A 12,214-nucleotide genomic window follows, 5' to 3' on the forward strand; every position below is an offset into this window, starting at 1 on the left:
GTCAAAAATAAACAAATGCCAAAAGGAAGTGGAGGAGTAATTGCAATACTCTTATCCAAATTATAAAAAGAGACTTGTGGCACCTTGAAAGAGCTGGACTGGCGTTCAGTTAAAGCACTTTTTGTTTTCTCCCAAAGAATCCTGGGAACTGTAGTTTGTTAAAGGTGCTGGGAAGTATAGCTCTGCAAGGGGTAAGCAACAGTTCCCAGGATTCTTTGGGGGCTGAGAATGTGCATTATTTGTAGCGTTTATGCAGCCTAACACATTTATTAAGGCATATCTTTAACTTTTGTTGTTATGTGCCTCCAAGTCGACTACGGCTTATGGCGACCCTGTGAATCAGCGACCTCCAATAGCATCTGTTGTGAACCACCCTGTTCAGATCTTGTAAGTTCAGGCCTGTGGCTTCCTTGATGGAATCAATCCATCTCTTGTTTGGCCTTCCTCTTTTTCTACTCCCTGCTATTTTTCCCAGCATTATTATCTTATCTAGTGAATCATGTCTTCTCTTTATGTGTCCAAAGTATGATAACCTCAGTTTCACCATTTTAGCTTCTAGTGACAGTTCTGGTTTAATTTGTTCTAACACCCAATTGTTTGTCTTTTTCGTAGTCTATGGCATGCACAAAGCTCTCCTCCAACACCACATTTCAAATGAGTGGATTTTTCTCTTATTCACTTTTTTCACTGCCCAACTTTCACATCCATAGATAGAGATTGGGAATACTGTGGTCTGAATGATCTTGACTTTAGTGTTCAGTGATACATCTTCGCAAAATACCCAATGTATTAAGATCAGCTGACAGTCATGGAACAGTGAGCTAGGAAAGGGTGGTGTAGTAGTTAGCATATTGAACTTTGGCTGTGGCTGTACATCCCCTTAGCATTTAATTAGAAATGCAAATAACCTTGGTCTTCCTCTTTTTCTACTCCCTTCTGTTTTTCCCAGCATTATTTTTTCTAATGAATCATGTCTTCTCATGATGTGTCCAAAGTATGATAACCTCAGTTTCACCATTTTAGCTTCTAGTGATAGTTCTGGTTTAATTTGTTCTAACACCCAATTATTGGTCTTTTTCGCAGTCCATGATATCCACAAAGCTCTCCTCCAGCACCACATTTCAAATGAGTTGATTTTTCTCTTATCCGCTTTTTTCCACTGTCCAACTTTCACATCCATACACAGAGATCGGGAATACCATGGTCTTAATGATCCTGACTTTAGTGTTCTTTGCATTTGAATCTTAAACTTTGGTCAACTAGAATCCACTTCCTTGGATGCAACTTTTGTGTGCTCTAGTCCATAAAATCTTACGTTGTAATAAATTTGTAAGTCTTTGAGGTTCCACAGTAGTCTTTCCCACCTACCCTAGTTTGTTTATTTTCTGGTGCTGAACAGATAAATACAGCTACCCTCTGGATGTTACGCCCTGTTATAGCTTTACTCCTGTCTACCTTTTTTTAATTGGAAGTCAGTCTTGGCTAAAAGTGTGGTAGAATATAGTAAATAAAAATAGATTGGTAAGATCCCAGCTATGGTTCCTGGTTCAGATGGTTATGGTTCAGATGGAAGCTATGGTTCTATTCAAACCATGGTATTCCTGATCGCTATGTAAGGATGTGAAAGTTGGACAGTGAAGAAAGCGGATAAGAGAAAAATCAACTCATTTGAAATGTGGTGTTGGAGGAGAGCTTTGCGCATGCCATGGACTGCGTGTTAAAACAAAAACCAGAACTGTCACTAGAAGCTAAAATGATGAAACTGAGGTTATCATACTTTGGACACATCATGAGAAGACATGATTCACTAGAAAAGACAAGAATGCTGAGAAAAACAGAAGGGAGTAGAAAAAGAGGAAGGCCAAACAAGAGATAGATTGATTCCATAAAGGAAGCCACAAACCTGAACTTAGAAGATCTGAACAGGGTGGTTCATGACAGATGCTCTTGGAGGTCACTGATTCATAGGGTTGAGCTCGCAGATCACTGGTGGAATATTCTTCATCTTTTGGGCTGTCCCTCTTTTTGACATCAGGGCTGCATACACACCATTCATTTAAAAGCACATTGAAAGATTGGTCTCAGGCTATGGTCTGAAGGCACATGAGGCCAGCACCCTGCTGAAGCTAAGCAGAGTTAGGTCTGGTCAGTGCCTGGATGGGAGACTGCTTGGGAACCATATGTAAGCCGCTTTAGGTTTCTATCATGAAAAGAAAGTTGGGGTATAAATGTAATAAATAAATAAATAAGTCGTAATCGACTTGATGGCACATAACAATAACACGGTTCCTGGAACAACATGAAAGTGCTGGCTGTGTGCTCTGAAGTCAAGCCTAAACCTTTTGGTTATCTGAAAGGCCACCAGTTCCCACGTGCTTTCAGAGGTTAGGCAGGAGAAAGGGCCTTCTGTGGTGTGACACCCTGGTATGCAATTCCTTACCCAGGGACATTTGTCTGTTGCCAGTTTTGTTATCTTTATAAGGCTGTCGGTGGTTACTAGCGATGAGGCTACATGTAGCTCTGAGATCAGACCCAGCATGCCTCTGAATGCCAGTTGTTGGGGAATGAAAGCAGGAGAGGCCTGCTTCTGGGCTTTCCAGATATATTGGGTTGTCCATTGTGAGAAACAAGATGTTGTTGTTATGTGCCTTCAGGTTAATTTCGACTTATGGTGATGCTATGAATCAGCGACCTCCAATAGCATCTGTCATGAACCACCCTATTCAGATCTTGTAAGTTCAGGTCTGTGGCTTCCTTTATGGAATCAATCCATCTCTTGTTTGGTCTTCCTCTTTTTCTACTCCCTTCTGTTTTTCCGAGCATTATTGTCTGTTCTAGTGAATCATGTCTTCTCATGATGTGTCTATGATAACCTCAGTTTCATCATTTTAGCTTCTAGTGATAGTTCTAGTTTAATTTGTCCTAACACCCAATTATTTGTCTTTTTTATGGTCCATGGTATCTGCAAAGCGCTCCTCCAACACCACATTTCAAATGAGTTGATTTTTCCACTTTGACTGAGAATTAAATAAGCCTTTGGTCTGATCCAGCAAGACTCTTATATTCTTAGAAAAAACTGTAAACTAGGTCAGTATTATCCTCACAGTGCAGACGAGAAGACACTAAGACAGAAATAGAGTAGTGATTGGAAATGGTGAATTGTACATGGTTCCTACCCCCATTTTCACAGTAACCCCATGAAGTGAAGATAGATGTAGTGTTTGGCCCAGGGTCACTCATTGAGCTTCGTTACCAAGTAGGAATTTGGACATGGCTCTCATGCATCTATCTACTACACCAGAGGTTTTCAAACTGTATTTGGGGGGAACATGGAATTCCTCACTGAAAAGGTCTATAATACATAACAATCTTGAAAAAAGGTTGCCAACCTACCAACCTTCCACTATATTGAGCAGCTGCAAGGGAGTACTCTTCATTAATAAAGAAAGTGTTCATATACTCTAGTACTCCAGTTAATATGAGATCCGGAAATGAATAAAACAGTTAAGGGATATAGGGGCAGTTCTTAACCTTAACTAGCTGCTATGTATCATTCATATTGCAAGCCATTTTGCCATCTCTTACATAGATCCAAACCAGCCTGTCTCCAAACCAGACAAAAACGGTTGGTAGAGTTGTTGATCCACTAACAAGAAAAAAGAAAAACCCACAACAAAAGCAACATAATACCTTCACACATCACAAAGTAGTGAGCAACCTTTCAAGTTCATTAGACCTCTTCTTCAAGCTGGATGTTAAACAAAAAATAAGAAAACAGGGAGGTATAGAAACATATTGCCTGATATGATGAAAAAGCTCCCATCTGTGATAATAGACTTAAGATGGAGAGGAAAAGACATTAAGCAAACTCAATTAGGTTAGATTATACTAGCTGCAAAAGAACCTCGGCATGCAGAAAAGCTACTGGAACGAAGATGCAATGGCCAGTCTTCCTTTGAAAATATAAAAGCTAGCTGTTATTCAGATCTATCTCTAGCACAGATACTTGTCCAAGACAGGTTGCTTATAAGTGGTAAAATAGATTAAGAGAAGAAGACAGCAGGCACAGACAACTGGCAAGAGAATACATGCTTAAATTCCAATGCAGTGTTAATTCACACCTCATTATACCACAGCAGCTTTCACTCTTATGTTCAGTTGCCAGTGAGTTACTTGTGGTTCCGCTTCACCTGTGTTTGGTATGTTGGCCCAGAACAGATGTTTCTCTATGCTTCAGTAGGATTTTCATTAGGACACAATAATATTCTATAACTCTTCCTGAAACACTTTGGTCTGGAGCAGGTTGTCTATACTCTAGATCAATGTATCTTTGGAAACAATGAGTGCAAACAGTTATAGATGCCTAAATTAGATGTGTGGCATATTCACAAAATATGTTGATCCTGGTGAGATTCTTTGAAGGGGCAACAGATAGTAGGAGCTGCACAGCCCAAGTTAGCATGAATGGATATAAGAACATAAAAAGAGCCCTACTAGATCAAGCCAATGGCCCATCTAGTCCAGCATCCTGTTCTCGCAGTGACCAATCAGATGCCTATGAGAAGCCCACAAGCAGGACCTGAGTGCAACAGCACTCTCCCCACTTGCGATTCTCAGCAACTGATATTCAGAGGCATACAGTAGGGCCCCGCTTTACGGCGTTCCGCTTTAAGGCGTTCCGCTGATGCGGCAGCTTTCATTTTCAATTTTAAAGGTATTTTTTGCTCTTTTGCGACGTTTTGCGCCGTTTTTGCGTTATTTTCGTGCGATGCGGCCCATTATAGTGAATGGGGTTCTGCTTTACGGCGATTTCCGCTTTACGGCGGGGGTCTGGAACGGAACCCGCCGTATAAGCGGGGCCCGCCTGTACTGCCTCCGACAGTAGAAGAAGACTATAGCCATTGATAGCCTTGCCCTCCATGAATTTGTCTAATCCTCTTTTAACAGCATCCAAGTTGGCACCCATCACTTCCTCTTGTAGAACAAATTCCAGATTTTAACTATGTGCCGTGTGAAGTACTTTCTTTTGTTTGTCCTGAATCTTCCAACGTTCAGCTTCATTGGATGGCCTCAAGTTCTAGTATTATGAGATGTCTAATAGGAAGGGAGGTATATCTAGCAAGGATCTCAAGCATTTGCCAAACTTGAGGAACATGTCATCTTCCTACAGCACCCTGAACATGAAATAGTTGCTCTAAAGCAGTGTTTCTGTTTTTTGCCATGGAGGTCTCTCTTACCCATGTTTTTTTATTGTTTTCTATGTAGAGGTGGCTCCAGAGACATGACCTGCTGCCCTCTGTATCAGCAGATGTATTCCCTGTCATGGTGGTTGAGAGACAAAATGGGAATGTGCTAGTGCGTCTTGGACCCAAGCTTAAGGCCTGTCCTGAGGAGTTAATCCGGCAGCGCCATGGTCACAATGGGCACACTGAATATCTGATTCGCTGGAACATCCTCAGTTTGGAAAATGGTACAGGAAGTATGGCTAGTGCCTCTTCTACAGAGAGCAAAATGGAGAACATCCTGATGTGGATGTCAGCTGATGACGTCTGTGCCAACTGCCCATCGTTATTAGGCAAAAAGAAACGCAAGGAAGAGAAAGCATTCAGCTTATTCCCTCCTGATGTCACGTTGGATGAAGCCTCTCTTTTGGAGATGAAGGCTGATGTCAGGAACCTGGTGCAGCGAGCTGCTTTGCAAATGGAAAGCACCACAGTCCCTCAGTCTTCCATCCTGAACACCATCCATGTGCTCAGCGCCTATGCCAGTATCGCCTCATTGATGGGTGTCTTCAAGGAAACAGGTGCCCTCGATTTGCTGATGAAGATGCTGTGTAATGAGGAGAAGCAGATCCGTCACAGTGCTGGCAAGATGCTAAGGGCTCTGGCTTCACATGATGCAGGTGAGACTTAGAGGGTTTGAGAAGACTTGTTCTTTTTAGGGGATAACCACATCTATGGTGCACTTGGCCATGTTCACGCATAATGCTGAGCCAAACCATGGTTTAACGCAAATGTGCAAACATGCTGGCTCCTGGGAAGGAGGTCACAACCACTTTGCTCCTTCCTGGGCTTTTTTGGTCAGTGTGGCCTGGCAGGTAAGCCAAAATTTGGCTAGAATGTCATCCGGACCTGGGATCATGGTTAAGCGCTATTCTCCTTAATCACAATCTGTAACTACAGTATAGGACAAAGCTACAAATCCTGGTAAAGGAGGAGACAACTTCACCACAGCCCTGGGTTTGGACAACACACTAAGCTAAACCTTGACTTAGCTGCCACAGTGACCTAAAAACCCAGGAAGAAGCAAAAGCAGCTGCTATTTTCTCAGTACCCACATGTTCACATGAAGTCATGTTTTGGCTTAGCACAGGTGTAGGGAACCTTTTACCCTCCAGGTGTTTCTGAACAACTATTCCCCATCATCCCTCGCCATTGGCCATGCTTCCTGGGGTGATGGGAGTTGTAGTTCAGCAACATCTGGAGGGCCAAAGGTTCCCCACCCCGGGCTTAGCATAACATATGAATGTAGCCAATGAATTAACATAAGCAAATGGTAAGTTTCTAACTAGTCAACATGTTAAATAGAACAAGTTGCTGAGCTAAAAAGGCCAGGGAGGAGCAAAGTGGGTGTGAGCTCCTCTCCAGGAGCCATCACATTTGTGCTGTCCTGATAAACCGTAGTTTGGCTTACTGTGCTGCACGGCCCAGGCCATTACCTGCTGTCTGTTTCCTCATGGCTTTCTGATGTAATATTTCTCTGTAAAAATGAGTCCCTCTGCTCCATTGTGTAAGATACTACCCTGAACTGCCTTGCTTTATGTCCTGGGATGGGATGTATTTCCATTGTGTGTGTTTGTGTTAAAGAAGTGAATCTCATCCTGCTGTGGAGCTGGAGTCGTACTGCTGAGAGGATGCTTTAGAACAGATGCAGAGGAAGCAGCACATTAATATCTCTGGTTTTAGGAAGCCGAGCCTATGTTCTCTTGTCCCTGAGCCAGCAGGAGGGCATTGAACAACATATGGACTTTGACAGTCGCTACACCCTCCTTGAGCTGTTCGCAGAAACAACATCCTCGGAAGAGCACTGCATATCCTTTGAAGGGATCCCCCTTCCTCAGGTACTAAGTGGCCTAGATAGGTCTGGGGAGTCTTTTTCTGGAAGACCATTTCAAAGTTTGGATCTGGAGACACCTTTGAGAGGAGGATGGGATAGTTAGGAAGTGGTCTAGAATGCAGTATTTTTTAAAAATTACTTTTTAAGGGGGGACAGATTGAGAGAGCCCCACGGTTTTATTTATATCCCACCTTTTTATTGGCATACTCAAGGTGCCCAATAAAATCAGCATTGCATAAAGTGTCACCAAGCTGGTGCTCTCCAGATGTTTTTGAATTACAATTCCCATCCGCCCCAGCCAGCACAGCCAAAACATCTGGAGGGAACCAGGCTGGAAAAGGCTGATTTAAATCAAAACAATGTAAATAACTTTTACATCAACAAGAAAAAAGGCCGCTTTAAATCACTGATTTAAATCAAGTTTTCCATTAATGCTTCTTCATATTTTTCCTAAACAACGGTGCCAATTTGAACACAAAACCATGTTAAATTTACAATGAAATAGAGTATTATTTTATTCTTACCACCAAGCCTTGCATAAGAACATAAGAACATAAGAACATAAGAAGAGCCTGCTGGATCAGGCCAGTGGCCCATCTAGTCCAGCATCCTGTTCTCACCGTGGCCAACCAGGTGCCTTGGGGAAGCCCGCAAGCAGGACCCGAGTGCAAGAACACTCTCCCCTCCTGAGGCTTCCGGCAACTGGTTTTCAGAAGCATGCTGCCTCTGACTAGGGTGGCAGAGCACAGCCATCATGGCTAGTAGCCATTGATAGCCCTGTCCTCCATGAATTGGTCTAATCTTCTTTTAAAGCCATCCAAGCTGGTGGCCATTACTGCATCTTGTGGGAGCAAATTCCATAGTTTAACTATGTGCTGAGTAAAGAAGTACTTCCTTTTGTCTGTCCTGAATCTTCCAACATTCAACTTCTTTGAATGTCCACGAGTTCTAGTATTATGAGAGAGGGAGAAGAACTTTTCTCTATCCACTTTCTCAATGCCATGCATAATTTTATACACTTCTATCATGTCTCCTCTGACCCGCCTTTTCTCTAAACTAAAAAGCCCCAAATGCTGCAACCTTTCCTCGTAAGGGAGTCGCTCCATCCCCTTGATCATTCTGGTTGCCCTCTTCTGAACCTTTTCCAACTCTAGAATATCCTTTTTGAGATGAGGCGACCAGAACTGTACACAGTATTCCAAATGCGGCCGCACCATAGATTTGTACAACAGCATTATGATATCGGCTGTTTTATTTTCAATACCTTTCCTAATTATTGCATCTCTTTGTTATACTGCATACATTTTGCATGCTTTCATTTTCTGCCTATAGAGGGAATGTTTTTAAAATGTTCCCATATAGGGTCTTTCTCATGACCGGCACTGATGAGAGTTTATGTATTATACAGCCACAAGAGTGGCTGTATACTATAGTCAGCATGGATTTTTTGCATTCCGCAATGTTAAATTGAAAATAACCCCATGCCATTCTTATGCTTCCCATAAGCTCATTTCAAAACAAAACCTGACAAAACTTACAGTTCTGAACTCAGAAACGCTTGCTTAACAACCCTCTAAATTTTCATTGCAATACACAAAACAGTCAGAGAACTGAGAGTTCAAAGTGCAAAAAGAGAGAAAGAAACCAAACCCCTTTTGGACTTCTTTCTGTTGGAGTTTGCATAATTTGTTGAAATGAATTAAAAATCAGCCATGCTCACAGAGTACCCGTAATCCTATTACTGAACTTGCCACGTACTCTGACCTTCATCTTCTGCAGTTTAAAAGTTAAAAAAATGCATGGCTGATTTTTAATTAATTTAAGAAATGTAGCATTGAACTCAATGATAAGGCCAGGCATGCTCAGTAAGAACCAATTGTCAGTGTTCTAAAAGCCAGACTCATAGTTGCTTAACTTGGCTAATCGGGGCCACACCCACGCCAGACATTTATTTCACTTTAGACAGTCAGGGCTTCCCCCAAGGAATACTGGGAAGTGTAGTTTGTGAAGGGTGCTGAGAGGAGGCTCCTATTCCCCTGATAGAGCTCCAGTGGCCAGACTGCTTTAATAGCCGCTCTGATTGAGGCTCTGTGAGGGAAACAGGGCGTCTCCTAGCAACTCTTGGCACCCTTCACTAACTACACTTCCCAGGATTCTTTGGGAGAAGCCATGACTGTCTAAAGTGAAATAAAGTTCTGGTGTGCATGTGGCCAGTGACAGATTTGGTTTAAATTTGGGTGGGAGGCTACATGTGCCTGCTGCAGAATAAAAAGGTGGGGGAAATGCTGAAAAGCAATGATACTGTTCAAAATGTTTTCCTTTTGGAAAGGAAAGGGGCTTCCCCTTTGCCCAGTGCCCACCCACCCAATCTTCTCCCCTCCCCCTTCCTCCCTCCCCCTCCCTTTCCTGCCCTCCTCCTTCCCTCCCTGCCCCTCTCCCAGGTCAGTTTAACCTATCCTAAGCATTATTGCACAAGAGTAAATCCCACTAAACTCAAAAAGCATGCAAATGATCAAACCTGCCCTTTCCTTCTCCTCCCTCCTATCCCTTCCCTCTGGCCCCTTCCCTACCCCCTCCTCTTCCAATCCCCTCCTTCTCCCCATCCTTCTGCTCCCCTCTCCCCCCCCTTCCTCCTTCCTTCTACTCTCCCCTACCCCTCCTCCTCCCCCATGGTCAGTTTTACCTATCCTAGCCATGATTGCATGGGAGTAAATCCCACTGAACTCAATAAGCATGCAATCAGACCTGCCTTTCTCCTCCTTCCCCTCTCCTCTCCATTCCTTCTTCCTCCCCTCCCCTCTTCCTTTTTCCTCCTCCCCTGACCACTCCAGGCCTCCCTCCCCATGGTCAGTTTTAGCTATCCTAAGCATGATTGCACGGGAGTAAATCCCACTGAACTCAATAAGCATGCAAATGATCAAACCTCTCCTCCTCCTCCTGGCTCCCCTCCCCCCCTCCCCTGTTGACTTGTGTGCGTTGTTGCGTGAAACAGCATACGTTACGTTGGAGTTAAGTTGCTCAAGAAACTTCTCAGATGCATTAGATCAGGTTAAGAGTCTTTTATTAAGACATTATGGCTTAAGGCTTTAAGACCCCACCCCTCTAGGAGAGAAGTTCTCAGTTCAAAGACATTACACAGAAGACTCAGCTCAACACAGATAGCTGCTAGAACTCTCCCAGTCTATCTTGATGCTGCCATGACAATGGCCTTGGCTATCCATTCCCAGACTGGGCAAAGACATAACTTCTCTTAGCTACAGATTTCCACACTTTCAGACTTGATGGAAAAACACTCAGTGACAGTGTGGTTCAATGGTCAACAATCCCCCCTTTTTCCCATCATGTCTGTAATTCATTACAACAATTACAATAATACATTTCTACAATACATCTTGCAATACAGCTTACATTTCAGTACAGTTCAGAACATCTCTGCACATTTAGCTAAAACTTTATTCAATCAAACTTTGGCTGTACACATGTCAAATACAAAGTGTCAGGATCCATTTCCACCAGTTTATGCATTTCAGGACTGGTAATTACCCCCACAGTATATCTTTCTGGCGGTTTCCCTATGTTTACTCTTGTAGAACGTCTTAATGGCACTAGGGCTTCTGCTCTCTCTGCCCCCCCATCTGTGCTTATGCTTGGCACAGCCTGCGCAGGAGATTCCATTTCCTCAGCCTTACGTTTCTTTGATCTTCGTTTCCCACAAATGAGCTCATTTAACGCATCTCTGAGTGGAATATGTGTGCCCTCCAGTTTAATGTCTAGATTTGGCTTAAATGATGTGCTTGTGTGTCATCTGACCCTGTAAGAACAACTGTTTCCCTTTGATCCCAAGGCTTTTCTGAGACTTTAATGCTTCTGCTCAGAATTAATTGCTGTGTTTCTGGACACCAAACTCTGAAATATGCATTCTGAAATCCCAAAACAAAACCTTGCAGTGCTCTGGGCGCAAGCTTGCCCCTCCTTTTTCCCTGTGGAATGTGGATCCAGCATCTTGCCCCGAATTTTTGAATGTGTTGTATTTTTGGTTTTCTGCCAGTGATTTTCTCATAAGGAGACATTCCAAGTGCACTGTGTAATACCCTGTTGTGAATATAATTCTCATAAAGAATTGCTTCTGCCCAGAAAGAATTCCCTAAACTGCAATCCATTAACATGGCTCTCATTGCTTCCTGCAGCACCCTGTTTTTTCTCTCTGCAGTTCCATTGGAAAATGGGCTGTATGGAGCAGTAAAATTCTGTTTTATTCCCTTACTCTCAAGGAAGTCACTCAATGCTTTACTCGTGAATTCCCCCCCTTGGTCCGAGTGTATAGCCCCCACTGTGGTGCCATGTTGAGTTTCGATTCTCTTAATGAACAGTTTCAGCTTTTGCTCAGCTTCACTTTTATGCTTTAACAGAAAAACATGACAAAATCTTGAAAAATCATCCACCAGTACCATGAAGAATTTCGCACCTCCACGTGAAGCATTTATTGGCCCTGATAAATCAACATGAACTAGCTGGTAGGGAGCTGTTGTGATTCTTTCAGCCTCCCGGTTAATTGGTGCAATAGTCATTTTAGCTTTATGACAAGAATCACAATCCATTAACTGTCCACAATCTCTTAAACGCATGTCTTCACTATGCATTGGGGTTTTCTTAATCGTGTCAAGGTTTGCATGCCCCAGCCTTTGATGCCATTCATGGACGCAGCCCTGATGTACCTGTGCCTCAGCATTTAACACAGCACACCCTGCTTGACTGGTCTTTATTACAAACTGTGAATCATTAAGGCTTCCCTGCAAACACACTTGATCTCCCCTCATTACATAACATTTGTCTTTGTGGAACAATACAGAAAAATCACAACTCACCAGTTTTCTGACTGACAAAATGTTATGAGCTAATTCTGGAACAAACAAACATTCTGAAAGTATTCCCAGTTTATCAAATCTCACCAGTCCTCGGGCTTCCACGCTCTTCTGCGATCCATCCGCAAGTAAAACAAAGTCCTGCTCATTTGTATACGTGTAAAACAAACTCCTGTCTTTAATTAATATATGGCTTGCCCCGCTGTCAACAATCCAGTTAACAGGTCCAAAATCTT

At 42.9% G+C, this 12,214-nt stretch overlaps 1 protein-coding gene across 2 annotated transcripts in view; it reads left to right on the forward strand.

Moving 5' to 3' along the window:
• CUL7 (cullin 7) overlaps positions 1 to 12,214 on the forward strand; it is a 62,130-nt gene that overhangs the window by 1,081 nt on the left and 48,835 nt on the right. For both annotated transcript variants that reach the window (XM_061625466.1, XM_061625467.1), the window contains exons 2-3: positions 5,266 to 5,902; positions 6,966 to 7,120. In XM_061625466.1, coding sequence (XP_061481450.1) covers positions 5,323 to 5,902; positions 6,966 to 7,120 — 735 coding nt within the window. In that variant the 5' untranslated portion in view covers positions 5,266 to 5,322. The remainder of the gene's footprint in view (positions 1 to 5,265; positions 5,903 to 6,965; positions 7,121 to 12,214) is intronic.

Source organism: Rhineura floridana, chromosome 4 (assembly GCF_030035675.1).
Source record: "Rhineura floridana isolate rRhiFlo1 chromosome 4, rRhiFlo1.hap2, whole genome shotgun sequence".
Taxonomy (NCBI): Eukaryota; Metazoa; Chordata; class Lepidosauria; order Squamata; family Rhineuridae; genus Rhineura; species Rhineura floridana.